Source organism: Plasmodium vivax, chromosome 8 (assembly GCF_000002415.2).
Source record: "Plasmodium vivax chromosome 8, whole genome shotgun sequence".
Taxonomy (NCBI): Eukaryota; Apicomplexa; class Aconoidasida; order Haemosporida; family Plasmodiidae; genus Plasmodium; species Plasmodium vivax.
This window is the reverse complement of record NC_009913.1, coordinates 494,696-518,396: the sequence shown is the minus strand read 5'-3', so window position 1 is coordinate 518,396 and position 23,701 is coordinate 494,696. Positions and strand designations below refer to the sequence as shown.

Sequence of the window (23,701 nt, the reverse complement as noted above, 5' to 3'; positions counted from 1 at the left end):
GCGCAAATTCGCGAAGCACAATTTTTATAAAAGATAATTTTTTTTCAACCAACCTGCGTAAATTTCGCCTCCCGCGGTGGGTATGCAGTCCGTACAATTTTGCCACAAAAAAAGTGCAATTTTTTCGACAGGTCCATCAGTTTTTCCCTCCTACCGCGGTTCCTTTTTATTTTTTTTTTTTTCCTTTTGGGACCCCACCAATTCAGGCACCCCCCGCGTGATGTTCCACTTTTGCTACAGTCCAGTTGGGAAAAAGGCAGAAGCTATCTCAAGACTGGAATGTAAAAAAAAAGTATACACGTATGTTTTTACATTACATGCATTTGTGTGATAACATTCGGGGTGTTTAAAAGAAGCATGTGAAGTTATCCGCAGGTTGATAACCTTTCTGTTGCGTCATTTTTTTTTTTCCGTCAAAATTCTGTGGCGAATATTGCCTGCGTTAGAACCAGTGAAGTGATTACAGCGCATAGGAAGCAGCGAACCGTGGGCCGCTTCTCTCTGTTTGTTCATCGTTGGAATTTTCCCCCTTCGTATAGCCAACTGGGTAGATTAATAAAACCCCGAAGGACAGATGAGCTGTGCCACCGAAATGTTAAAATGGATAAACCGGTAGGCGCCGCAAAGCGTGTTATAACCCGTCTACAATTAAAGGGGGGGAGGAAATCCGAGCCAATGTACTTCTAAAAGTTCTGCATCCTGTAGGAGAGGCGCTCGTAGCAGTGAGGCCACCACGGAAACAACCACTTTCTTCGAATGAGCCATTTTTCGTTTTGAGAAGCTGAATGTAGGACAAAAAAATGAAAAAGCAGAAGAGACGGAAAAGTGTAACTGAGGGAGAACACACCGTGGAGGAGATGGACCAATTGCGCCCCCCGGGGGAGGGCGAAAGAACACGAACGAATTACAAACGGAAGCGCAAAAATTACCGGGAGCTGTACAACGAATATAATGAAAGTCGAAACAGCAAAATCGATTTTTCCTACTACATAAATATAGAATCGACGATCCTAGAGCTGCTGCTAGATAACAGTCTGGAGTCTTTTAAAAATGCGGGGAAGCTGCTCTTTGTCATTTTGTCTGGCTTGTCTCCCAGAGTGCTGTACCTGAAGAGAGTGCTAAATTTGGTAAATTTTTTTTTTTACAAAGGAGGGATCAAATTTTATCACAGTGATATGCACTTGAAGATACTCCTCTTCATTTTTAAGCGAATTAAATCGAGGTATATGTTTCCCCGTCAGCGTATTTTTAACCTCCTAATGTCTAATAATAACTTAAAGGAGCTGGAGAAGTACAAATATGTGTACACCCCAAAGGGTACCTTCTTCACCTTTGTTGACCATCTGTATTACCATATAAAAGACTTCATGATCACGGTGAGGAAAATGCTCATGAAAGACTGGGTTGAAAAGGTACAGGCCAAAGCGTTAGCATCGAACAAGTCTAGGGAATACCTCCTAAAAAAACTTAAGGCCAGTGAAAAAATCGTCATATATAAAGAAACCGATGAGGAAGTGTTAATACATTTCGCAAAACTGTTCCACATGGAGTATGCAAAATCTTTGGATAAATCTCTGAAGCAGTTAATACAGCAATGCGTTAAGGTTAATTTTCCCCTGCATAGCATCTACCTTGATATTTACATTCTGTACAATATAAGGAACATCGTGAAATTGCTGGTGGTGATAGACCAGCTGTTCTGCTCCCTCTTTCCCTACTACTACTTTTACGAATTGAAATTGAAGCTTCTGCTTCTGCATATACATAAGTGCCAGGCGGGGGGGGCTGCTGCGATAGCTGCTCCACTAGCAGACCGTGTAAATGCCTCCACCGCCATGGAGACAACGGATGTGACGGCCATGAAAAGCGAAGGCACCGGCAGCGCCTTTCCGAACGTGGCCGCCCCCCCCACGAAGAACCCCATTAGCGCCATTTCGCTGATTAGAAGCCTCGGAGGGGGGAAGTCAGACGAGAATAGCACCCTCGTGTATGACGAATCATCTGTGGGGAACGTAAATTACCAGCTGGATAAAAATGACCAGAGAGAACTACGAAAGTTGCTAAAACTGAGGAAAAGGCAGAAGGAGGAAGCCAATGAATATCTCAACAGCCTGTACAGTAGTGACTCCAGCAAAAGTGACAGCAGCAATTTAAGTGAACGAGGAATGAAGCAAGACCTTCCAGGGGATCAACAGTACAATGAAAATAATGATGATGAAAAAAATTTATACTTAGACGCGTTTATGAATTTGTACATTAACTGCACAGAGGGAATGGTAAACAGTTTGCCGTCCCTCAGCGAGCTACACGATTTTCACCCCCTCAAGCAGTTGAATCAGAAAATAAGAAGCAAGCGGGGGGGGGGAAACCTCAACAGTATTGTCCTACCCATGTTGAAGGAGCCAAAGATAAATGACATCAACAGCGTAGACATGAGCATGAGCATGAGCATCATGGAACATGCCAAGGACCTCCTGGAGGAAAACGATCTAGACAATCACTTGAATACAAAACAGGGTGAACTGTTGCCGGGGGGGGATCCTGTTAATACGAAAAAGGAGGAGGACAAAAAAGGAAAACTAGCGAGCCTTCCCAACATTGAAAATATTCATAAGGACACATATAACGATATAGCATACAATATAAATGTTGTTGCAGATGTGGCCAAAAGTCTAATGCACTCTTCAAATTATGACCCTATATATGTAAAACTTTTTTACTTTTATCTTTTGCCTATCATTTCGTTTGAAAAAAGAGTTGAGGTGTTTTTAACATACGCGTACACGAGCTACAAAATTATGAAGCCACTAGTGTTTATCATTTTTTATAACAACCACACGCCGACGTATATTCTTAACACAGTGAAGCAGATTTTTAAAGAGGATAAGTTCCTTTTTCAAAAATATAAAAGCACCTATTTCAATGGACTTTCCCTGAGAGACATCCCGAAGAGCCACTTCATCTTTCTGCTGCTCCTCTCCGTTTTTTTTTACGACCACAAGGCGGAGTCGCTCCTCTACATGTTCAAACTGTTTTGCAAGTAAGCAAGGGGGAGAGGTGCTTACGTAGGGGGGTGCCCGTGTTACCACATTCCGGTGTGCCTTCGAATTGGCGGCGCCTCTCCCATTCGGCGAAGTTCATTCATTTAGCCCCTTTTTTGCGAACCCCTCCCCCCCCGCAGCTACGACCAAGACGTCATCAGCGACCAGGAGCGCGACATCAACTACAAGAAATTATACGAAGACGTGGTGCTTGAAAATGACCAGAAATACACGGAGCAGAAGAAAAGCATAAATATAATAATCATAAAGTTTATCGAAATATATGAGGAGAAATTTGGCACCCGCCTTTGCGACTACTTTGATTTCTACAGGATATTTTTTATACTCTTTGCTTCGTGCGTCGACATGGAGTAGGGAGCGGTGATCGGAGTAGGCTACTGTGGACATGTGCTGGGGGGACGGTACGCCTCGTAGCCTCCACCTACCCGTAAGACCGCCCCCTTTTTGCTATCGCAGGTGGCGCAGAACTGAGAGGAAATGGGCACACCAAAAGGTGCCCCCTGAATTCCCCCCAATTTTTTTTCACACTGTTGGCCTCTATTTGATGCACTTATCAATTATTTTGTCTTTATTCGTTTTTTTTTTTTTTTTCAATCACCCTGCACATTATTAACCCCAATTTGGCATGCGCGTAAAAAAATTGCAAAGTGTAAAGCTGCACAATGCTGTGCGAATGGTAGCGCGTTACATTGAAGGGTGCGTAGGTCCCAGTTCGTTCCTTCAAAAAATAACGTACGGTGTTTTTTCAGACGCTACTTTCGAGTTGCGCGCGTTACACAATGTAGGAGGAAAAATTACAAAGAGGAGGAAAGAAGAATTTTTTTTTTTTTCATACGCTGTATACTGGCGAAATGTTTTCCTTTTAAACGCTCCGTTGCAGTTTTTGCATGTGCACTTCCTCGAAGCAGTAGCAAATTGGAAAATCTTACGAGGTTAACATACACAGTTTGCAGTAAGCAGAATGATGAGGCGGCGCACACTGGGTTTAATTAACCACAGGGGGTTCCCCTTTTTTGTGCCATTCTTCCCTTTCTTAAGAATAGCCCACCAAAATTGGGGTGTTTGCCTAGTGTTAAATTAGGAGCCAATCTGCTCCACCCCAATCGACACACATACGACTGTGCGCGTGCGTACGTGGGAGTATTCCCTGTGTACGGCTCACTCAGAACAGAACGTTAAAGGGGTGAGGGAAATTTTCCATTGCACATGAAGTGAGCTTCACTTTTTTTGGACAACTGAAATTGCTTCATCGTAGTTTTGTAACGTTCATAATGAAGAGGCACGTTTAGGCGGGAATGGACTTTCCGTAAGCAGTTGCGATGTGTGTGTGCACTTGGGGGGGGGGGGGGGCACTTTTACCGCCAGTTTTGTGTGCAATTTTATGGGCACCTTAACACAGGTAGGCGTGCCCAAACATAGCCATAATTACAACACATGGGGGGAGTATTTTTTTTCCCAACTTATGCCACACGCGCGAGGTTGAAAAAAGGCAGACAATGAGGGGAAATTTTTCCACCGAGTTGCTGCGCGGGGGTATTGCGTAGTAGCCCATAGGGTGCTTGCACTTTTTAGCATTTTTATTTAAGCCCATGCGGAAATAAAAATGAAGGTCCCAGGGACGGGCATGCTCACGCGAATGGGAAAATGGCGCAGCCAGACAAATGGACAGTCACGATCGCATCCCAGTGAAAAGCACTCCAAAGTTCTGTCTTTCGGGAAGTAGAAAATCAAGCGTGTTGCACTTCACCATACTGTGTGTCCCACCATACAAGCGCCGAATGAAAATTACACACAATTTTAATGCAAACGTGAAAAAAAAAAATAAAAAAATAAAACCAAAGAAAAGACTGCCACTTATTTCCCATGCACTTGTGCTTATTTAACATTAAGGCTAAATTGCGAGTAGAATTTCCCTCCCAGTTTTTGAATGCTTGCACGTGTTTTATTACTTCCAAAATGAAGGAAAAAATGTGAAAAGAAAAAAAAAAGGACATAGCCAGAAAGTACTAAAAAGCAATTGCACATTTTTTTTTTTTTTTTTTCCAACGCTAAGTAACAAAAAAAAAAAAAAAAGGAATTGCAAAATTTCTTATTACACAAATAGGAATATTGAATGGGAATTTCAAATGGCTATTTTTTTTTTTTTTTTTTTTTTTGCCTTCTATTTGTCATTTAGGAAAATAACACAAAAATAAAAAGAAGAAAAAGCAAAGATTAAGAAAAATATATAATTAAAATGTACACTCCTTTCTTATGTCCCCTTTGTGAAATATGCTTAAAATGCATTACATAACATGATATGTAAATTTTGCGTTCTACCTGTAGTTATATTATGCATGGTGTGTTTAATTAAAATGATAAAGTGTATACTGTCATAAGTAACTATGCTCCTCCGTTTCTTCTCCGTTATTTAACTTTATGCTTATAATTAAAACATATTTCTATTGTAAAACGGAATAGTGGGCAGTGCGTGTTTTTCCTTTTATGTTACACTTCTTTGCTTTTTTTTTCCCCCCCACAGTGATAACTCTCTTTTTTTTTTTTCTTTTTTTTTTTTCTTGGGTTACAATTTTCCTTGGAAAATTTGCCATACTTATGAACGAAAAAAAAAAAAAAAAAAAAAACATATGCAAAGGCATATATGCATAAATATCCCTCTATACATACACCCATTCGCCACCATTTGCGCATAATTCAAAGCAAAACCCAAACCGTTGTTTCTACACAAATTATACATTTCGAAAGAAACGCCCAAACAGAAAAATGGGAAATATTGTATCCTGTTGTTCCCTAGATGAAAATAAAAAATACTTGAATGATGACGAAATATTGGAAAGTAATCATACGTAGAATTAAATCCCCTTCCGGGAAAAATCACTCGCCTCCACAGAGTGTTACATGAGCAGTTTGGAGCGCTCGAATGTGTGCGCCGCGAGTACGCACGTTTCCACCATGTGTGTAAGCATACATGCACAAATGAGTATTTTCCCCTTTTTCACTCGTACGTGCATCACACGCGCCATGCTCATTTCTCCCTGTTTAGACTTTTCCAACAGTGAGATAAGCGAGTTTAAAAAGCGATTAAAGAACAACATCCAAATAGTTGTCTTGCTACAGGTAAAGAAATTTTAGCCTTCATTTGAAGGCATCACAAAAGAGGGGGGCCCCCATTATCTGTTTAGCTGTTTGTGCTCTTGTCCATTTTGCCAACTTTCCTGTGCATTCTTTTTTTTTTCGAAAATGCAAACACATTGTTGTGTATTTCACCAGGGGAACATTTCCAAGCGACGTGGCCCCACCCAAAGGGGCCATCCCTACACACATCACACCTACAAACTTATGAGCACTTTTTTTTTTTTTTTTTTCTCTCCGCAGGATGGAACAAAATTACCGTGTAACTTGCAAGCCAATTTCAACGAAAAAACCCTGTGCATATCTTGCCATCAGAAGGTAACCAATTCAGCTCATTTGCTTTTCACTTTTGTCATATGGCGACAATGACGAGAGAGTGCACGTGAAAATGTGCAACGTGTGGGTGTGTACGTAAGGACACATATGTGTGTATGCATAACACGGCCCAGTTCGTGGAAGCAGCAGGGCGTTCAGGCGAAAATGGACGTGCTGGGGAGAGGCCTCGAGGCTAACGGCGGTCACTTCGCCACCACTGCTACTCCACCGCTGTTACACTACCCCCTTTGCTGCTACCCCATTGCCAGGTGCGGATGATCAACTTCAGCGACATTCGATCTTTGCTGTATGGAGAAGAGCAGCTGAAGCGCGTGGAGACTCAAGCAAACTTGATCAACGACAACTGCTGCTTAGCTTTACACTTAGACGACAGCGGCAACTGTATCCCCATAAAATTTGGAACTGTGAAGGAGAAAAACCTATTCATTTTTATTATGAGGGATTACAAGAAAATTTCCTGATTTCTCTGATTAAGGCTTTTAAACAGGTTCCTTTGGGTTTCCTTCCGTTTGGCAAGATGATAAGAAGTGCTTTCTGCTTCGTACTCTGACCCCCCCTTGACAGCCCCATTTGCATTTAATGTTCTTACGCCTGATGCTTTTCGTTCGCCCCCACTATGTACCCCTATTAATTCAAGCCCTTCGCCCGACCGCCGCCCTTTCGGCGTGCCGCGGGGGGGAGCCCAATTAGTGCTAACATGCAAGTGTGTGTAAAAAAAAGTGTGCATAATTATATGTACATAATTATATGTGCATAACCATATGTGTGTGATTATATGTGTATGATTGCATGCGCGCAGTTGTGTACGCACGCAAATTCGTCCGCGTGCTATCCGCATGTGTGTGTGTATCTGTTAAAGAAGACATCAATTTACGCGTCCACCTTCGATGATTTTTTCACAAGTCTTAGATCGTTTTCTTTAATTTCGGGGGAAGAGTTATCCTCTTCGCCGCTTCCCTCCTCCCCCTGTTATTCACTTCGCTTTTTCTTACCGCCCCTTAATGCTCCATAGCCGTTTTATCCCCTCGAAATATTTTTAAATAAAACTGATTTAAAAATTTTTGATCAGTTTATTTTTTTGTTTCCCTCAACAGATGAAAATATAAACTTGAGCGAATTATATTTTCAGATAATTAACCGACCATTTTTTTTTTTTTTTTTTTTTTGCACACATGAATAATTAATGTTTAATATGGTAACAACTGTCTTTACAAAAAAAAAAAAAAATTAAAACAGAGTAAAGTTGCGAGAAGAGTAGCTAATTAGGGGAGATAAAATTGATGCTGCGGGGATAACGCAGTTGGGGAAGAAGCAAGAGCACTTTTGGAAGTAGACAAAGTTGCAATATAGTTACTTCCCCCCATTCGCGCCTTCTGGACTCTCCACGGCGGTAAAATAATCCCCTTCAGTATAGAAGCTCCACACTGATGGTCAGCTTGAGGCCCTTTTCATTGAAGTAGGCTTTGATCTGCGTGAGGGGGGAGGCAACGGAGGGAATATGGCCATTTATATTTTTTTTTTCCCATTTTGGCGATTGCTAAACTGCTCACACACTGAGCAATTGTAGCGGTAAACGAAAATATTTATGCACATGAGTGAGGGGGGGTACATTCCTCCCGCAAACGGTTAAGTTCGCGTGGATGCATCCTTACATTGTCGCTCAATTTTTGCTTGAAGCTCAAAGTCATGCAGTCATCGGGTCTGTAAAAAAAACAGCAAAAATACACATGTGGGGGGGTACATATATAGACGTACATTTTCAACGCAGCAACGGCATGGGGCATTACCTGCTAGACACGTAAATCTCGACGGTCCTGCCCTTTTTCAAAATCTCCAACTGTTCGTACGAAATGCTGTTGAAGGTGACGATGATGTGGAGGTATCTGTTGGGGAGAAAGGGACACCAATTTAACGTCGCGGGAGAAAAGATATGCATACGCGTGGGGCTAAACTTTTACAATTTAGCGCTCCTTTTTCCGTTTCGATTTCTGACCTGTCAATAACTGTGTAGTGATAGGACTTGACCTGCCTGGGGATGCGCCCCCCTTCACCATCTTCATTCTTCCCCCGTTTGGTGGTCCTGACCGACTGTATATCATTCAATATCTGCATATTACTAGTCTCGTCGTGTATTTTTATTTCGTTTTTCTCTTCCTCCTTTTGGTCATTACTTTTGAGCTGTTTTTGACTTAACATGTTGTAAAATTTTATGTCACTTTCGTCCACCGATTTGGAGTCTTCAGTTTGGAAGCTGCCATCCACACAATGCGGGTTTAAAAAATGTTTCGTCTTCGGGACATATCCCAATTCATTACATTTGAAGGAGTTTCCATTTATGCTTACGTCACTTCTAAGAATTTGTTCTGATTCACTTAATGTTGTTAATATCTTTTGGATAATTTTATTTTTAAAATGTACGTTGTTGAAATGTTTGTGAACCTCCGAGTGGATAACAGCTTCTGCGTACATGTCTCTGGAGCTTTCTCCTTTTATTTTACACGTACTAATGGAAATGTCATCGTAATTTACTTCTTCTATGTTGCTAGGGAAACTCTTCGGGAAAGTGGGCGCTTTCATTTTGCTGCTGTGATATACGTACACATAGTAATCACAGATCTTCTCTTTGTGCTCACTTGCCTTTGTCTTGATGGCCACCTTTTCCAGGTCCGCCACGACGCAGAAGCAGAACTTGGGTTTGATCGCCCTCTGCTGCTTCATCTTCCCCATGTGCTTGTCCATAAACTTTTCGTACGCCTAAAAGGAAGGAAAAAAAAGGAGCCATCACAGGTTCGTTGCTTGTGGTGAGAATGACGCGGTAGAAGCAAACGGTGCATCCGGTGCATCCCGTGAGGAGGATAAAACGCGCCGCTCCGGCCGCTCTAGCTCCTCACCTGCTTGTCACTCTTGTGCAAATCGTTGAGGGCGTCCCAAATGCACTGCGCGCTTTTCAAATCCATTTTGAGGGGGGCCAACGTTGTGATGCGGCACAGTGGGGGGACGCTTCACCAGCTCTGCTACCAGGGGGGAGATATTCTTGGGGAAAATATTCTTGGGGGAGACCTCCCTGCGGTTTCTCAAATTAAGTACAGTCAGGACGAAGAGGCTTAACAGCCATGACGTAAACGTACGAGTCTTCCTTTTTAAAAAAGGCACTTTGAATTTCTTGCCCCTCAACAGTCGCAGTTCTGATCGGGGAATGGCCCTTTCAATTATGCACTTTAGAAGAATGGCTGACGATGAAAGGAACTGTCTATATTGTTTGTCACCTCGGGTGGGCCGCACACCAAATGGGCATACCTAAATGGCGCGTTTGATTCGTTCGGTAGGTTTGGGCTAACCCAATTGTGTGCATGCCTCAGGTCGTGCTAAATGTGCTGGACGCCTTTTTCTCCAATTTTGTGGTCACTTTATGGGGGGCGAATTAAGTCGGATGCAACTCACGCGTGGTGCCTAAGCTGCATATGTGCAAAAATGCAGTGGAGAAAAAAAGAAAAAGTGCAATTGTTCGGGAGGGCAAATTGGTAAGGCGGTAAAGCGGTAAAGCGATGAAGCGGTAAGGCGATGTCGAAGGGATCCACGCATTTCGTCAAAATGGACATTCGAAAGGAGTGGTGCTTGTTTGTTTATTTATTTTTTTTTACCGCGCCTTTTCCACACATACGCGAGGGGAAGATAACTGCATGCGGAAAGGCGAAGCGATGCGCGGTTGCAAAAGTGTGCCATGCCACGTACTATACTTATGCTGAAGAGGGGGGAGAAAAATAAATTGAAGGGGTCGCAAACCGATTGGAAGTTTCCCCCCGAGTGGGCGCAAGGTCACCCAGATGAGGACCCGAGAACGTAGCTTCTCTCCCCTAACTGTACACCCCAAAGCGCGTCGCACAAAACGGAGTCGGAAAAATTAACATCGCAAAATGGTGAAGGAAGAAGGAAAAAAAGAAGTTAAAAAAAAAAAAAGAAACCCCTTTTATAGTTCGGAGAAGGCCAAACATTTCTACACGCTCAAAAGTAAGCTTTCTCCCAGTGTGAGAGAAGCAGTTTTTTTTTTTTTTTTTTTTTTTTTCCACCTCCGCCTCCTCCCACCTGTGGAGTTATGTTTCCCCTTTTGAGAAGCCGCATCGAAAAGAACTTCCTCTTCCTAACGAGTAAAAAATGCATAAACACGAATGTACGGCTGCGAAATCCGTATTACAGGAAAAAGGGGTTTTGGGAATGGAGGAGAAGAATCATCCATAGGTACAACGAAAGGAGGTATATCCGGAAGGGCATAGTGCCAAAGATACCAAAGAAAGATGAAGAGAAAATAAAAAATAAAAAGGACGATGTATATTGGACATTCAAAGTGTATCAGTTAAAAATAAGTTTGCGTAATCTGTACAACTTTGGTAGACTCATTAAGGGGTTACACCTGGAAGATGCCATCGTCTATTTAGAATCCATCCCACAGATAAGAGTAAATAATATTCTCAACTCTTTGCTAAGTTCAAAAGAAAAAATTGTACACAAATTTAATGGAGATGTATCTCGTCTATATATTGACAATGTGCAGATACATTACAACACGCCGATGAAATTTATAAAGTACCATGCGTTAGGGCACTTTGGATTAGTGAAAAGTTATAGAAATACCTTTACGTATACTATTAAGCAAATGAATATACAAGAGTTTTACCATAAGATTTTTATCCGTGGGAATGTCCCTCGCACGCTGTCTCATAATATGAGGTTGTATCTTCACCAGGGGAGAATCAACAAGGAAAATCTAATTCAGTGGTATCCCTACATTTGTGCCAACTCAAGGTACTACTTTAGGGAAAAGTTACGCTACCTTAATAATACCCACCAATTTGATTACTACAAATCGAGGCGTGCCTGGATAAAGAACTACTTTAGCAATGTGGTCCGAAGGACCCTGGAGCTGAAGACGCAGAGGAAGGCGCTCACCCCTCAGTAGCAGGGGAAGCCCTAAACAGCGCTCGTAGGGTTTGTTTCCCTTCGTGTCGTCCCCTCGCGCTACCATCTTACACCCCCCTTTCGATTTACCGCTTGTAATTGAAAGGGGCTACTTTTTTTTTGTTTGCCTTTTTGAGAGTTAAACACAGAAAAAAGGAAAAAAAAAGCAGCGGGGTGTAAAAATAAGCACAGTAGGCACCCCTGCCGCAGAACATTAAAAAATATCAGATAAAAAAAGGAAAAAAAAAAAAAAAATTAATAAACGTGAAATGGAAATGGAGGTGCAAAGCGGCTCACAGTTCATCGCCATTAAATTTCTCTCCTCGTTCGTCGTTAAATTGGGTTATGATGACGCCCTGCGGGGGAGGGGGAAGTTTCATTCGCGTGGAGTAAGCGCGTAAGCGGTGGGTATTCAAGCGGTGGGTGCTCACGCGGTGGGTACTCAAGCGATGGGTGCACACACGGAAGGTACTCACACGGAAGGTATGTACTCCCTCTGCGCCTTACCGATTTGGCCCTCCACTTCTGCTCATCGCGCGGGTAAGTGTACCTCATAATGCACGCCTCCAGGTGGTACAAAATCGGGCAGTTGTGGCAGTTGTACTGATTAAATCTGCAACGGGGGGGGAGAGAAAAAATGGAAAGTGAAATGCATCTCCATGCGTATGGAAGCAATTCAATAGACGTGTGGCAGGCCACTCCAGTCGCATGCCCACACTCAGTGATGACTCCACCGTGTGTAAAAAAAATGCCGATGAGAAAAGCAACCCCCATGGGTGACTTGCTTCCTCCTCAAGTGTAGCGTATTACTCATAGCTTTTGCTCGCGGAGACATATCCATTGTGGTCCACACTCTTTAGGTAAATATTTTCGCCCAGTGACCAGTAGGGACTATTCTTTTTGTTTTCACAAATGACTTGAAATTTCCCCGACTCTTTGCTCTGATGGACACTTAGCTTTGGTGCGAAGGGGGGGAGGGAAGCGATGAGTGAAATGAGGCTATCACAGGTGGTTCGCACTTGACATTTAACCGTACGCGGCATTAGCGTTTGTACACATGCTCATCCTTGCATGCACGCATGTCTATGCGCACGCGGGCAACCCCGCTTTCGCGCCTCACCTCATAATTGTTGGACAGTATCGAGTCGTGCGAAGAGCCCATCAAGTACCCGTTCGACTTGACATGCTTCAGCGTGACGATTTCGTCGCAGTTTATTTTGTTTCCCGTGAAGCTCTTCACCTCTGCGTTGGGGGAAAAATGAAAGTGCAAAAATGAAAAAAATCATATACGTATTGGTTATTTGGAGCATCTGCCTCCATCGCTACACATCCCGGGATGGCGCTTCTCCCTTTCTTCTTCACTTTGTACCATCATAAATGTTAACTGTCCACAAGAGGTTTTCCTCGTTCTTGTTAGTCTTTATTGCGGTCTTTCGGGAAAAAGTAAGAGCAATGATATGTGTAGGTTTGGGGGAGGAATATAAAATTGCAAGTGCATGCGACGGTATATCCGTTTGTGCAGGGGATACCCCTTTTACGATTCAATCGAGTGACAAAAAGAGGTAAGAACGCGTCCCTCAGTGTGGACGCACTCTCTCATATTCGTAAAAATATTTCCTCCAAAATGGAAATCCACTCTGCTGCGCACATGTGGACGTTTTTAATTTCTCTTTCGGTGTATTACCACTAGTTGGTTTCCTGACCCACTTCCCCATTTCATATCCGTGGAAAAAAGTCTTTCAAAAAAAAAAAAAAAAAAGGCATAATGGGATGAGCGCATACGCAGTAAAAACGCACATGGACGGGCAGAATGGCACTCAATGGGCAACACAGCCAAGTGGAAAATGATCAAAAGTTGTCCTTGGGTGACTCTCTTCCCATGGAACAAAAGGACATCGTGTTTATTTTATTTTTATTATTTTTTTTTTTTACGCCCTCCTCGGCTAGTCACTATTTTTTCTCCTTACTTGTATGACGTTCCCACGTTTTCTAAAATGATAGAACTGCCATCTGTTACATGCAGACAACTATGCACTTTAAAAAATAAAAAGGAGAAAAGAAACACTCGAACAAAAAAGCGATAATGGCTCATCTTAAAGTTGTTCGTCTACTAATGTGTAATATTGTGATAATAATTTTCTTTTTTTTTTTTTTTTTTTTTTTTCCTCAGTTCAACTACGGGCTAATTTATCAACGTTTCGCTAGCTACAATATGTATGTAGGTGGATATGCCCATAGTCATACGTAAATATATAATGGGCGGGCACGTGCGCTACAAACTGATGCTCATATATGTAACATACATATAAGGACTAAAGCAGCGAGGGGAACTAATAAATTGTGGGAAAAATGGTCGCTCGCAGCACAAATGGCGTACACGTTAAAATTGTGAAAAATGACAAAAATGGGAAAACTCGTAAAAACAGAAAAACCCAAAAACCGAAAAACTGCAAAAATCTAGCAAATCGAAAAAATCAAAAACATAACAAAAACAAATGAACCCTTTTATGTAAACCCATGTACACGTAAAGTTAAGAAGAAAAATTCTCCAAATTTTAAGGCAAAATGTTCCGTCAACTGGCAAAAAAAAAAAAAAATATATAAAATGAAATAAAAAAAAATTAGCATAAAAATATTTGAGGCTAAGAATGATGGGACGAAAGAAAAAAGGGATGCACGGCAAAAGCAGTCCTCCATATGCATATTATGTATATACCCCCATTCACACGCGTAAAGCGGTATATTTTATTTTGCAATATATGCACGGCTTTTTCCCTTTTTTCTTTCTGAGAGCTTGCGCCCAAGCCGCCTCTAAATGCTCTTCAAAAGGGAAAGCATGCCTGCTTTATGCGGAGTAGCCTAAATGCCACATCACGTCACTTTATTTCGCGCCTTGCGCTGTGGGTGCGCGAAAAAAGGGGCACTTAAACTTTGTGCAAGTATATTTTCATGTCAATTGGAGTCGCCCCTACATGGGGGCTGCTATTCGTAGATATAGGGGCCGGGGGTTGCTTCGCTCACGCGTGTTGCAACGTACGTTGTAATGCACGCATTGGTGCGTATTTACCTCCGCACGTAAAGCATACAAACGCAAAAATGTACAACCTTCCAACCAGGCATGATTTTAACATGTACACTTCCTTAGCGCTTTCCTAAATCTGGCAAACGGTATAAAATCCTTTTAAAGGGAACTCTCCGCTGAGCGGCCCTAAAAGGTATTTACCAAAGTTTGGGCGCACATCAATTGAGAGGGGGCAATCACTTCTCCTCTTTTCATTGCGCACGTAGTGGTCGGCGCGAGTTGAAGTAACGCCTTCCCCGCGCTACAAACAGCTTGCCCATTTGGGAAAGCACATACATATTATTATATATATACATATATATACCCCGATGCATCTTTTTTTGCCGCCCTAAGTGCCCCCCCTTGAGCATCTCCGCTTGGCTAATCACGCATTTGGTTAATCAACAAATTGGTTTCCCCCCATGCCATAAAGCGTATAAAAACTTACGCACAAATAAGCATATATAATACATACATATACATACATATGTTTTTTCTGTTGCGAAAATTAACGTACATGCGTGCCAACTTGCGTACGCACGTGTAGCGATAAAATAGGCGCCAAGCCATAGGGGAAACATTGCGAGCACGAATAATTAAATGAAAAAACAATTTTTTTTGTAACCTCCAACGAGGGCATTTCTCGCGTGTACCCATCCATTTCGTTTGACGACAGCTGCGGATGAAAAGAACGCTTCTATGAAAGTAAAAAGAAAATAAATAAATAGAAAAAAAAAATAAAAAAAAAAATAAAACATATACCTTGTACATATATGTAGCACGCGCGTACATGCCTGCATAAAGCGATCTGTTCCGTGTATGCCTTCGCACCAAGTTCTAACTGCAGCAGGGGACTTTCCAAACGGCCGAGTCGTCCCCCCTCTTGCAAACGGAGGTAAACACTAGCACGTATGTACGCATGTGCGCTCGTGCATATTTTTGTGCCTTCCTATATACCCAAGAATTGGCGGCGCTATATAAGGGCGTAGCCTTCTTGTAAAGAAGCCAGCGAGTACCTACCGAATGGGAGATTAAAATATGCGTATAACCCCCTTTTGCCCTGTTGACAACTGTGTACACATTCGTTTCGAAAGTGAAGAAAGGTTGACGGAGATTCCCCCAACGAAGAAACTGAGAAGAAGCGTACATTGTTGCCACCTCGGTGCCGAAGTGGAGATTCAGAAATAGCTAAATGCACATATTTTGTGCTCCACGATTTTGAGAAGGGAAGAAAGGAGGCAGAAAAAAAAATAAAACCACGCCAAGCATTTCCTAGCTTTTCAGCTGACGTGTACATTTGCCCAGGTGTACCGCTGTCGGCCGAGCGCTCATCGTACAAGGCACAGCGTGCACTGCCTCCCGCATTCGGTTACCACCTGCTGCGGCAGTCTGCTACCTCCCGTTGCCACCGCCCGAACGCACCATGGAGGACAAAATGGAAGACGCGGGGGCTGTTTTCGTCGACTTGGACAAAGTGCACGACGAGGAAACCAAGCAGCTTTTCGATTTTGGTGAGAAAAAAAAAAAAAAAAAAAAAAAAGAAGTCACAGAAAAGGTCGAGGAAGTAATCATAGACGGAACAGGCAAGGTATTCGAAAGAGGAGCAGTGTACCCATACGACGAGCTCCTACACAGAATCCAAGATTTGGTAAACAAGCACAACATAGATTTGTGTATATCAAAAAAATACACCATTAAACCTCCACAAGTGGTTAGGGTTGGTTCGAAAAAAGTCGCCTGGATTAATTTTAAAGATATTTGCACAATTATGAACAGAAATGAAGAACACGTTTTTCATTTTGTCTTAGCCGAATTGGGTACGGAAGGGTCCATAGCAGGAGAGGGACAGCTAGTTTTAAAAGGAAAGTATGGCCCGAAGCATATCGAAGCTTTGTTAAGAAAATATATAACTGAATATGTGACGTGTCAGATGTGCAAAAGTCCGAACACCGCCATGGAGAAGGACAGCAGGACTAGGCTTTTTCACCAGCACTGTAATGCTTGCGGAGCTAAGAGGTTACCTTTTTTATTTTTCACTTCACTGTTGTGAAAGCTAGCCATTTCGTAACGATATTGCTCATTAGCTAACATTTTATCTGCCGTGGGTTTCATTTCCCCATAATGTGATCTCTCACATGGGCATGTTTTTACGTCCGCGTTACATTTACTCCCCCCCATTTGCACCCTTCACAGATCGGTCACCACCATTAAGAGTGGTTTCCACGCCCTGGGAAGAGGAGAGAGAAGAAAGGCCAAGCATACCAATTGAGGAGAGGTCACCAAGCCGATGGCATATAAAAAGGAGTTCAGTTCGCTCAGAAGGATACGAAAGGTCCCAATTTTTAGTACTTCCCTCACTGCGGCATTAGGAAAGAAGAACAAATGTAAATATAAGTTTGCTAGTTGGTGGGCCCTATTCAGTATGCCCCCTCTGTATGCCCCCTCTGTATGCCCCTTCTACACACCCCTGCGTTTACGTGGACCCCCATGTGAGGCTCCATTTTTTGTTAAACGTTTCACGTAAAGCAGCGATGGTGTGAACTCTGAATTGGCACAACGGATTTAGAACAAAAAATGGTGCGTGCAAAAGTGAAAAGGAATTCTTTCGTCAGGCAATAAATAGCGCGTCGCTGTGAGGAGGCAGGAGGGGAGACGAACAGACTAACCTATGTGACGTTGCATGGCACAGCATACTACAAACATGTGTAGATATGTGCGTGTGCTTATACGCATATGCTCATACACATGTGCCTATAGGCGTGTGCTCATACGCATGTGTATGTGTGCACCCACTTGCAAGAACGATTTGCAGACGATCATCCATGTGGTGGTTCAATTCGTTAAGCACCTTATCGCTGGGCAGCGCTGTGCAGAAAGGCTGCATAGCGTGTGATGTACCTTTTTGAGCAAATGTGCACCGTTGCAGCGGCAGCTTGCACTGAGACTTCGCCCCCCTGTGAACCACTCCCTCCCTGATGGTGCTTGTAAATTTAGCAGAAGCAACACTCCTGCGCATTGCTCCCGCCCTTTCGCTTTTTTGTTCCACGTGCGTGTATATATATATGTATATATATGTGCACATATATGTATATATTTATTTATCCATTCATTCATATTTATGTACGCGCGCGAGCGCCCAGCAGTTTAAAAAACGAGCAAAAAAAAAAAAGCCAGTGCAGCAGGCGTTCGCACGTGTACATACGTATATGCCCCTATGCACGCAGGCGTCCACCCGTGTGTGTGTGCATATCTCATGCAGACATAATTATTATAGAAAAAACATTTCCCCTTTTTAAATTAACAACCAACTTCTTCACGAATGTACATTTTTGTTTTAATAGTATGTGTTATGTGTATACCTGCGCGGCCGCACGCATGCAATAAACATGTGCATATAAATATGTACGTATATTATGTATGTGCACACGCGTGTGCCTCCAATTAAGGACGCCCCCCAGCAGCCCAATTCAACGCATCATTTCAAATTGTGATGAACGGGGCGCTTTTACAAACACTTCTTACATGGGAAGCTTCACGAAGCTTTCGTGTCCTCGTCCTTGGGGGGCGAATCGCCACTCAGAGCCCTCTTCGAATCGTTAACTATTATCTCGTTGCCTGATTTAGCAGAAAGTGGGAGGCGGGGGAAGAAAAGTGGTCATATTAAGGAGAACGCTACGTGGATGAGCGAATGTGTGAAGAGCCGATATTTTGTTACTCCTTTTTGAGTGATTTTTTTTTTTTTTTTTTTTTTTCCTTATGGTATGTTACTCTTGTACAGTATGTAGGAAGAGAGCTTCGTCTTTCCGCTAAAGTCAGCGTAGTCATACACGCTGGCATTGTTCTGCGAAGGGGAGGAAATTTGATTAATGTTAAGGATAAAATGAGCGAGCATGGGTATCTAGGTAACTGGCCATATTTCTTTCGCAAACGTGTTGCACATATTTTAAAATGATGAGTCAGGCGATTTCAACTTTACGTGGTCTTTCATTTGCACATCGGCTCCGTTTTCTATCAGAAGCTTGACGATCTGAGGCGTCATTTAGAGGGCGAGGAGTAGTAAGATTTTTACGTGTGGAAGCGGTGCGGAGGAAGGTTTAGGAAGGTTAGGGGCCCCTTTTGAGGGGTTATGCAAATCGGCGGGTGTTTATATGCCCATATACACAAGCTAGCGATGGTTAGAAGCGTTAGAAGCGCTTCGTGAGAGCATTACATCGTAGTGCTTGTTTATTATGGCGTAAAAGATGGGGCTCTGTCCCTCCTGTAGTGGGGAAAGCGGCATTGGGGGGCGGTTGTCAGCTATTTCGTGTGTAAGGCGTCCTATTCGCATGCGCGGTATGCATGAAGAAATGCACCAAATTGGTACACGTTCGGCGTGCATCCCTTCTGTATCGTAAGGGCCTTCTTTACTGCTCCACCCGTTCGCCCGAACATTGTCTGTTATGTCCACGTCGGCCTCATTTTCGATGAGGAACTTGGCAATGTTTAGGTGCCCATATTTGACGCTGATATGAAGGGGAGATATTCCGTTGGCATCCTTATGATTTATGTTACTTCCTTTTTTCAAAATTATCCTAGCCATCTTTAGGCTCCCATTCCGGCAGCTGTACCAGAAGGCTGTTCTGTTATGCTGTCTCGGCACAGCGTGAAAAAGGTGTGACAAATGGGGTGAAGCGTTATTTGCAGGTTGTGGTAACTACTTCGCGTGCCACAAAAGATGATTGCCCTTTTGTGTATTTTAACATTTGGGCACTCGCACAGGAAAATTGGGATTCCCATGCGTGTTAGGGGGTGCACATGTTCCTACTCCCGTAGGTTCATACGCCAGGCCGCACCTCAACGCGTGTGAGACACGTATTAGTCTCATTTTACCGGAGGCTGGACGTAGTCCCCCAGAGGAATTTGTAACTTAGACAAGGAAACGACATCTTCGTAAATTCCTATCAAAAATGTGGTTAGTTTTGGCAAAGTGGTAGCGCGTCGCCCAAGTGGCGGGTTAGCAATTTTATAGCCCATCATATTTACGGAGGTCTCACAAAAAATGAGCGAAAATGACACACTACCTTTCCTCGCTGCTACGAGCAATTTTACTCTCTCTTCCTGGGGAAAAAATGTGGCCGTATAGAAAGCGTTACATTTTTTGAACGTGCACGTAGCATGGAAATGTGTGCATGCGCCTGTCCATTTGTGCGTCTATCCATTTTTGCGTCTATCCGCTTATGCCTCGCTTAGCTTGTCGATGCTCCTCATTTTTAACCGTTGCCATGGCTTCCGCGCATTTGGAACGCGAAGGAGATGAGGGGGAATTCCAAAGGGCGCTTCTGTACGTTACGCCAATCCAATATTTTTGACATAGGACTTTCAATGGAATTTTTTTTTTTTTAAATTCGCACGATAATTTTTTTTGCGCTAGTTTTCAGTCCCCCTTTCATGTAGACGCCAAATAATTTTAGCAGAATGTCCCTCCCCAATTCGTGCTCCTTTGCGGAAATGAATTTATCTTTTTTTTTTCCCTTTTATGTGCTCATTACATAGAGAGGAACTCGCAAAGATATTTGCTAACCAACCTGTGTGTGCATGGTGAAGGAAATTAAACCTCTTCCCAACAATTTCGTACACACCTGTGAAGCCCATCCTTTCCACTCATTCGCGCATTCACGCGTAACTACAAAATGGGACGATTAAAGGACAAGAAAAAAACTTTAAAATTGGTGAAAGACAATGGGGAGTCTTCAAACACGCTAGGGAATTACACGGGAGTGGGGACTGTGACATTTTACCTTAACAAAAAATGGAAAACCACGGAGAAGTATTACGGAAATATCTTCCAAGGAAAAAAACATGGATATGGTTGGTCGCATTTATCCCTTTCTTAAGAGACATCCTTTTTTTATATTTTCTCACCACACTTCTGCGCCTTTTCACTTTTGGGCCCGCTTCCACAGTATCCTAGATCTCATTGCTGTCTCCTTTTTTTTTCCCCCTCCAAACAGGTGAGTATAACTACCAGAATGGCGATTTTTACCAAGGGATGTATGAGCACGGCAAGAAGAACGGGATCGGCACTTATTTTTACAACATGAACGAGGGGCAAGAGAGAGGCAAAGGGAGAGGGGCGAAGGGGAGAGATGATGAGAGTAGTGAGGAGGAGGAGAACAGCGTCGACGAGAAGAGCGATGATGAAAAGAGCAGCGACGAACAGGACGATGAGCAAAATGAGCAGAATGGCAAAGATGAGGATAGCGAAAAGGGCACGAGCGAGGAGGAAGGTGAAAATGACCAAAGTGGAAGCGACAACAGTGGGAGCGGTCAAAGTGGAGACGCCGCAAGCGGAGAAGATCAAAGCGGAGAAGACCAAAGCGAAGGAGACACTGAACAGAGCGATCCGAATGAACAAGACAAGGAGAAGAGCGCAAATGCGGATGGCAATCAAAATAGCAAGGGAAATAAAGCAGCTGATAATAAAAAAAATGCCTCCAAAAAGTTGCTACATCTTTTGCAAAAATGGAATAATACAAAAATGAAAAAAGAAACGATTATCCCCGCGAAAGGTAATTACATAAATAAGTTAGCGCTCCCCCAAAGGGGGGTCCCCCTCTCATTTTTCGTGTGTTTGTTTCTGGCCCGTGCTAGGGTTTCACAATTATGTACATATTCTTGCATATATGTGCGCATGTTTGTATATACCGCTTCGTGGTTTACACACCCGAACACCTGCAGAGAAAGGGAGCTTCTACTATGGGAACTACGCCAACGGTCTCAAGCACAACGAGGGGATGATGCTGTACAGAAACGGGGATGTGTACGTTGGTGGCTGGAAGTTTGGAAAGAAGAGCGGATGGGGTTAATCAGACAGGCGCGTGTGAAGTGTGCGCATGTGCAGTGTACGCGTATTTATGTACCCATGTATGTGCGTAAGCAGAGCTCCCATTCGTTCAAAGTAGGTCAATGTCCATCACAAATATCCCCTGCCCCGCAGGAAGATACACATACAAAAAGTGCAAAAGCGTTCTGGAAGGACAATGGGAAGACGGATATTTAACACAGGGCAAATGGATCCTACCAAATGGTATTTTACTTAATTTTTTTTTTTTTTAAAATGACAATGTTGTGCTGATCGATCACCTGGGGTGGAGATATAACCTGCGCGTTGTGCATACCCCCTATGTAAAGAAGTCCACTTTGTGGCCCTCTGACCCCACGCGCACACTTCTCATCCTGCCTGCGCCCCTTCAGGAATGTACTTCGTGGGAAACTTTAAAAACAATAAGCCGTCCGGAGATGGCGTCTGGGCATTTGAGGACAGAACGCAATTAAATGTTTTTTATTATGAAGTTAAACAAGTAAGATGAGAGAGGGAAAAAGCTTCGTATATCGTTATACAAAATAGTTAATTAACGAATTGCATATTTTATTCATTTGGAGGGAGTAGCAAATATGGTCACATATTATTTACAATTTGGCTATGCATGCAACATGGCTAGCTACATATGTGTGCATATGGCTAGCTGCATATGTGTGCACATGGGCAATATATATAAATAATATGGATGTTTAAAAAAAAAAAAAAAAAAAAAAAAAATGGATACTGACAAAATGAAAAAAGTTCGTCCATATAATATACATGCTTGTACGTATATAATCCGTAAACAAAACATTTAATCACAGAAATTTAAAAAAAGTCCCAAAAAGGATGTTGGACAAGATCCGGATATTTTGCTGAATTATAAACCACTGTATATTACATCGACCAGGTGAGAAATTCACAAATAAAATAGCGTAGGACAAAATTGGGCCTTCATTTATTTTTTTTTACTTCCCACTGAAAAGGTAAAAAAAAAAAGTGCACGCGCAATGTATGAGCAGAATGGTGAGAAAAGCACGCTCAAGTGGAGCGCATACGGAACATGCACAGCGAGACGCAAAAGCAACCGTTGCAAAAAGGGTGAAATATAAATTGTCCACAACAGCGCATTCGTCATTATTCATCTCTTACTTTTAACTTCCAAGGGGGAGCCTTTTTTTTTCTTATTTTTGGAATACTCGAAGTATATCCTGTAAAATTTTCAAACGATAAGGGAAGAGCGCGGTGTGAATTTGAGTTCCACAGAAGGGGGAAGGTACAGACATATGTATATGTGGGGGCGCGCATAGGTACGCACGTTTGGGGGGTACTTAACGGCGATACATGTGCATATGATATGTGCATGTGATATCTGCATGTGTATACATGCGTACGTACGCACGTGTATGTGCAGAGGCGCAGTTTTTACTGCACACACTCCAATCGCTCGTGCGCGCGCCCTTACCAGTTAATGCTGATGGCGAACCCCACAAGACATACTAAAAATCCGTAGTACATGTAGAGCAAGTTCTTGTCCTTCTTCTTTGCATTTTTTGTATCAAAGGAGTATATATAATTCAAAACTGTGACGAATATTGCAATTATTGCAAGGTTAACTATTTTAAAATATTTGTCAATGCCGCTTCCGAAGAGTTTCCCCACGAGGGATTTGCAACCTTCGACTATGGAGCAGTCAAACCCTTTTTTCTTTTTCCCGAAGTTTAATTTGAGCTTCATCTTGTCTGCAATTTGTTTGCGTAAAGGGGAGGGGAAAATTTTTTAAAATGTGGCTACTGTTGGCAAAGGGGGTTATAGCGCGTGCACGCAGCGCCTCCTGTTTTGCGTATGTATGGTAAGTTGTATATATATATATGCTTGGCAGCTTCACGCTTTGCGCCACTGCTATTACCGCTAAACTAAATGGTATGCGTAGGAGCTCCCACGAGAGATTAGAAATATCCCCCCAAAGGTTAGCTTCTAATGGTAATGCTCTTCGGGTAATGCTTATTTATTTGCAGTGTTTTGCAATTCTTGCAATTCCTGCAATTTCAGCAATTTCAGCAATTCTTGCGTAATATTTTTTTTGTACTTTTTGGATGTCCCTAAGGAATGCTATTTAAGCGCAATTCAGATGAGATAATCCTCTTTTGTGAGGTATGCCCACGTAAGTACATATATTGCATATATATGCTTTTTATACTTTTGCAATGTACTATTTTTTGCAAAAACAATTTTTTTTTTTTTTTTTTTCTTATCTTAAAAGCGACTTAATCTTTTTCATATATGTTTGCTTAAGCGCGTATACTTGTACGCATA

General features: G+C 42.6%; 9 protein-coding genes across 9 annotated transcripts, besides 12 other annotated features; 5 read left to right on the top strand and 4 right to left on the bottom strand.

Annotated features, from left to right (window-relative positions):
* Nucleotides 1–445: 445 nt before the first annotated feature.
* Nucleotides 446–470: a microsatellite.
* Nucleotides 471–800: 330 nt separating this feature from the next.
* On the top strand, nucleotides 801–3,416 carry PVX_094775 (hypothetical protein, conserved; the record flags this gene model as incomplete). The annotated part of the gene is made up of 2 exons (XM_001614372.1): nucleotides 801–3,040; nucleotides 3,182–3,416. The coding sequence occupies 2 exons, from the start codon at nucleotides 801–803 to the stop codon at nucleotides 3,414–3,416; spliced, it is 2,475 nt and encodes an 824-aa protein (XP_001614422.1).
* Nucleotides 2,351–2,379: a microsatellite.
* Nucleotides 3,417–3,983: 567 nt separating the features above from the next.
* Nucleotides 3,984–4,031: a microsatellite.
* Nucleotides 4,032–4,792: 761 nt separating this feature from the next.
* Nucleotides 4,793–4,819: a microsatellite.
* Nucleotides 4,820–5,825: 1,006 nt separating this feature from the next.
* PVX_094770 (hypothetical protein, conserved) lies at nucleotides 5,826–6,991 on the top strand (the record flags this gene model as incomplete). Its single annotated transcript, XM_001614371.1, has 4 exons — nucleotides 5,826–5,898; nucleotides 6,106–6,179; nucleotides 6,438–6,512; nucleotides 6,779–6,991. The coding sequence occupies 4 exons, from the start codon at nucleotides 5,826–5,828 to the stop codon at nucleotides 6,989–6,991; spliced, it is 435 nt and encodes a 144-aa protein (XP_001614421.1).
* Nucleotides 6,330–6,378: a microsatellite.
* A 14-nt stretch (nucleotides 6,992–7,005) lies between the features above and the next one.
* Nucleotides 7,006–7,028: a microsatellite.
* Nucleotides 7,029–7,935: 907 nt separating this feature from the next.
* PVX_094765 (hypothetical protein, conserved) lies at nucleotides 7,936–9,257 on the bottom strand (the record flags this gene model as incomplete). Its single annotated transcript, XM_001614370.1, has 4 exons — nucleotides 7,936–7,998; nucleotides 8,183–8,231; nucleotides 8,318–8,413; nucleotides 8,524–9,257. The coding sequence occupies 4 exons, from the start codon at nucleotides 9,255–9,257 to the stop codon at nucleotides 7,936–7,938; spliced, it is 942 nt and encodes a 313-aa protein (XP_001614420.1).
* A 1,342-nt stretch (nucleotides 9,258–10,599) lies between these two features.
* PVX_094760 (hypothetical protein, conserved) lies at nucleotides 10,600–11,484 on the top strand (the record flags this gene model as incomplete). Its single annotated transcript, XM_001614369.1, has 1 exon — nucleotides 10,600–11,484. Exon 1 carries the CDS (start codon nucleotides 10,624–10,626, stop codon nucleotides 11,482–11,484), a length of 861 nt encoding a protein of 286 aa, XP_001614419.1. The 5' UTR covers nucleotides 10,600–10,623.
* Nucleotides 10,830–10,855: a microsatellite.
* A 243-nt stretch (nucleotides 11,485–11,727) lies between the features above and the next one.
* Nucleotides 11,728–14,065, bottom strand: PVX_094755 (hypothetical protein, conserved). Its single transcript, XM_001614368.1, has 7 exons — nucleotides 13,451–14,065; nucleotides 13,168–13,219; nucleotides 12,853–12,913; nucleotides 12,604–12,725; nucleotides 12,294–12,439; nucleotides 11,991–12,096; nucleotides 11,728–11,839 (listed from the first exon to the last, which is right to left on the bottom strand). Exons 1-7 carry the CDS (start codon nucleotides 13,573–13,575, stop codon nucleotides 11,777–11,779), a joined length of 675 nt encoding a protein of 224 aa, XP_001614418.1. The 5' UTR covers nucleotides 13,576–14,065; the 3' UTR covers nucleotides 11,728–11,776.
* Nucleotides 13,190–13,218: a microsatellite.
* Nucleotides 13,558–13,598: a microsatellite.
* Nucleotides 13,997–14,020: a microsatellite.
* A 490-nt stretch (nucleotides 14,066–14,555) lies between the features above and the next one.
* Nucleotides 14,556–17,899, top strand: PVX_094750 (eukaryotic translation initiation factor 2 beta, putative). The gene is given in 6 exon segments (XM_001614367.1): nucleotides 14,556–14,698; nucleotides 14,899–15,249; nucleotides 15,380–15,439; nucleotides 15,639–16,560; nucleotides 16,738–16,950; nucleotides 16,966–17,899. The coding sequence occupies 2 exon segments, from the start codon at nucleotides 15,968–15,970 to the stop codon at nucleotides 16,811–16,813; spliced, it is 669 nt and encodes a 222-aa protein (XP_001614417.1). The 5' UTR covers nucleotides 14,556–14,698; nucleotides 14,899–15,249; nucleotides 15,380–15,439; nucleotides 15,639–15,967; the 3' UTR covers nucleotides 16,814–16,950; nucleotides 16,966–17,899.
* Nucleotides 15,757–15,777: a microsatellite.
* Nucleotides 17,900–18,064: 165 nt separating the features above from the next.
* Nucleotides 18,065–20,010, bottom strand: PVX_094745 (hypothetical protein, conserved). Its single transcript, XM_001614366.1, has 8 exons — nucleotides 19,799–20,010; nucleotides 19,605–19,641; nucleotides 19,414–19,481; nucleotides 18,974–19,171; nucleotides 18,755–18,802; nucleotides 18,521–18,571; nucleotides 18,313–18,385; nucleotides 18,065–18,159 (listed from the first exon to the last, which is right to left on the bottom strand). The coding sequence occupies exons 1-8, from the start codon at nucleotides 19,805–19,807 to the stop codon at nucleotides 18,077–18,079; spliced, it is 567 nt and encodes a 188-aa protein (XP_001614416.1). The 5' UTR covers nucleotides 19,808–20,010; the 3' UTR covers nucleotides 18,065–18,076.
* On the top strand, nucleotides 19,830–21,389 carry PVX_094740 (hypothetical protein, conserved; the record flags this gene model as incomplete). The annotated part of the gene is made up of 3 exons (XM_001614365.1): nucleotides 19,830–20,391; nucleotides 20,535–21,092; nucleotides 21,262–21,389. Exons 1-3 carry the CDS (start codon nucleotides 20,214–20,216, stop codon nucleotides 21,387–21,389), a joined length of 864 nt encoding a protein of 287 aa, XP_001614415.1. The 5' UTR covers nucleotides 19,830–20,213.
* Nucleotides 20,220–20,253: a microsatellite.
* A 747-nt stretch (nucleotides 21,390–22,136) lies between the features above and the next one.
* Nucleotides 22,137–23,649, bottom strand: PVX_094735 (hypothetical protein, conserved). The gene is made up of 4 exons (XM_001614364.1): nucleotides 23,295–23,649; nucleotides 22,851–23,127; nucleotides 22,538–22,596; nucleotides 22,137–22,363 (listed from the first exon to the last, which is right to left on the bottom strand). The coding sequence occupies exons 2-4, from the start codon at nucleotides 23,120–23,122 to the stop codon at nucleotides 22,344–22,346; spliced, it is 351 nt and encodes a 116-aa protein (XP_001614414.1). The 5' UTR covers nucleotides 23,123–23,127; nucleotides 23,295–23,649; the 3' UTR covers nucleotides 22,137–22,343.
* Nucleotides 23,650–23,701: the final 52 nt, after the last annotated feature.

Bases quoted from the DNA above. Each gene is read 5' to 3' on its own strand.
- PVX_094755 (XM_001614368.1), bottom strand. From the start codon at position 13,575: ATGAGCCATTATCGCTTTTTTGTTCGAGTGTTTCTTTTCTCCTTTTTA. The intron at 12,097-12,293 runs GTAATACGCTAC...CCCCCGTTGCAG, and splicing joins TCCGCGAGCAAAAGCTATGA to ATTTAATCAGTACAACTGCC. The intron at 11,840-11,990 runs GTAAGGCGCAGA...CCTCCCCCGCAG, and splicing joins AGAAGTGGAGGGCCAAATCG to GGCGTCATCATAACCCAATT.
- PVX_094750 (XM_001614367.1), top strand. From the start codon at position 15,968: ATGGAGGACAAAATGGAAGACGCGGGGGCTGTTTTCGTCGACTTGGAC. The intron at 16,561-16,737 runs GTTACCTTTTTT...CACCCTTCACAG, and splicing joins AATGCTTGCGGAGCTAAGAG to ATCGGTCACCACCATTAAGA.
- PVX_094745 (XM_001614366.1), bottom strand. The intron at 18,386-18,520 runs GTAAAGTTGAAA...TCCCCTTCGCAG, and splicing joins ATGTGCAAATGAAAGACCAC to AACAATGCCAGCGTGTATGA. The intron at 18,160-18,312 runs GTAACATACCAT...CTGCTAAATCAG, and splicing joins TTCCTACATACTGTACAAGA to GCAACGAGATAATAGTTAAC.
- PVX_094735 (XM_001614364.1), bottom strand. From the start codon at position 23,122: ATGAAGCTCAAATTAAACTTCGGGAAAAAGAAAAAAGGGTTTGACTGC. The intron at 22,597-22,850 runs GTAAGGGCGCGC...AAAATTTTACAG, and splicing joins TTCGCCATCAGCATTAACTG to GATATACTTCGAGTATTCCA. The intron at 22,364-22,537 runs GTAAGAGATGAA...TTACCTTTTCAG, and splicing joins CTCCCCCTTGGAAGTTAAAA to TGGGAAGTAAAAAAAAATAA.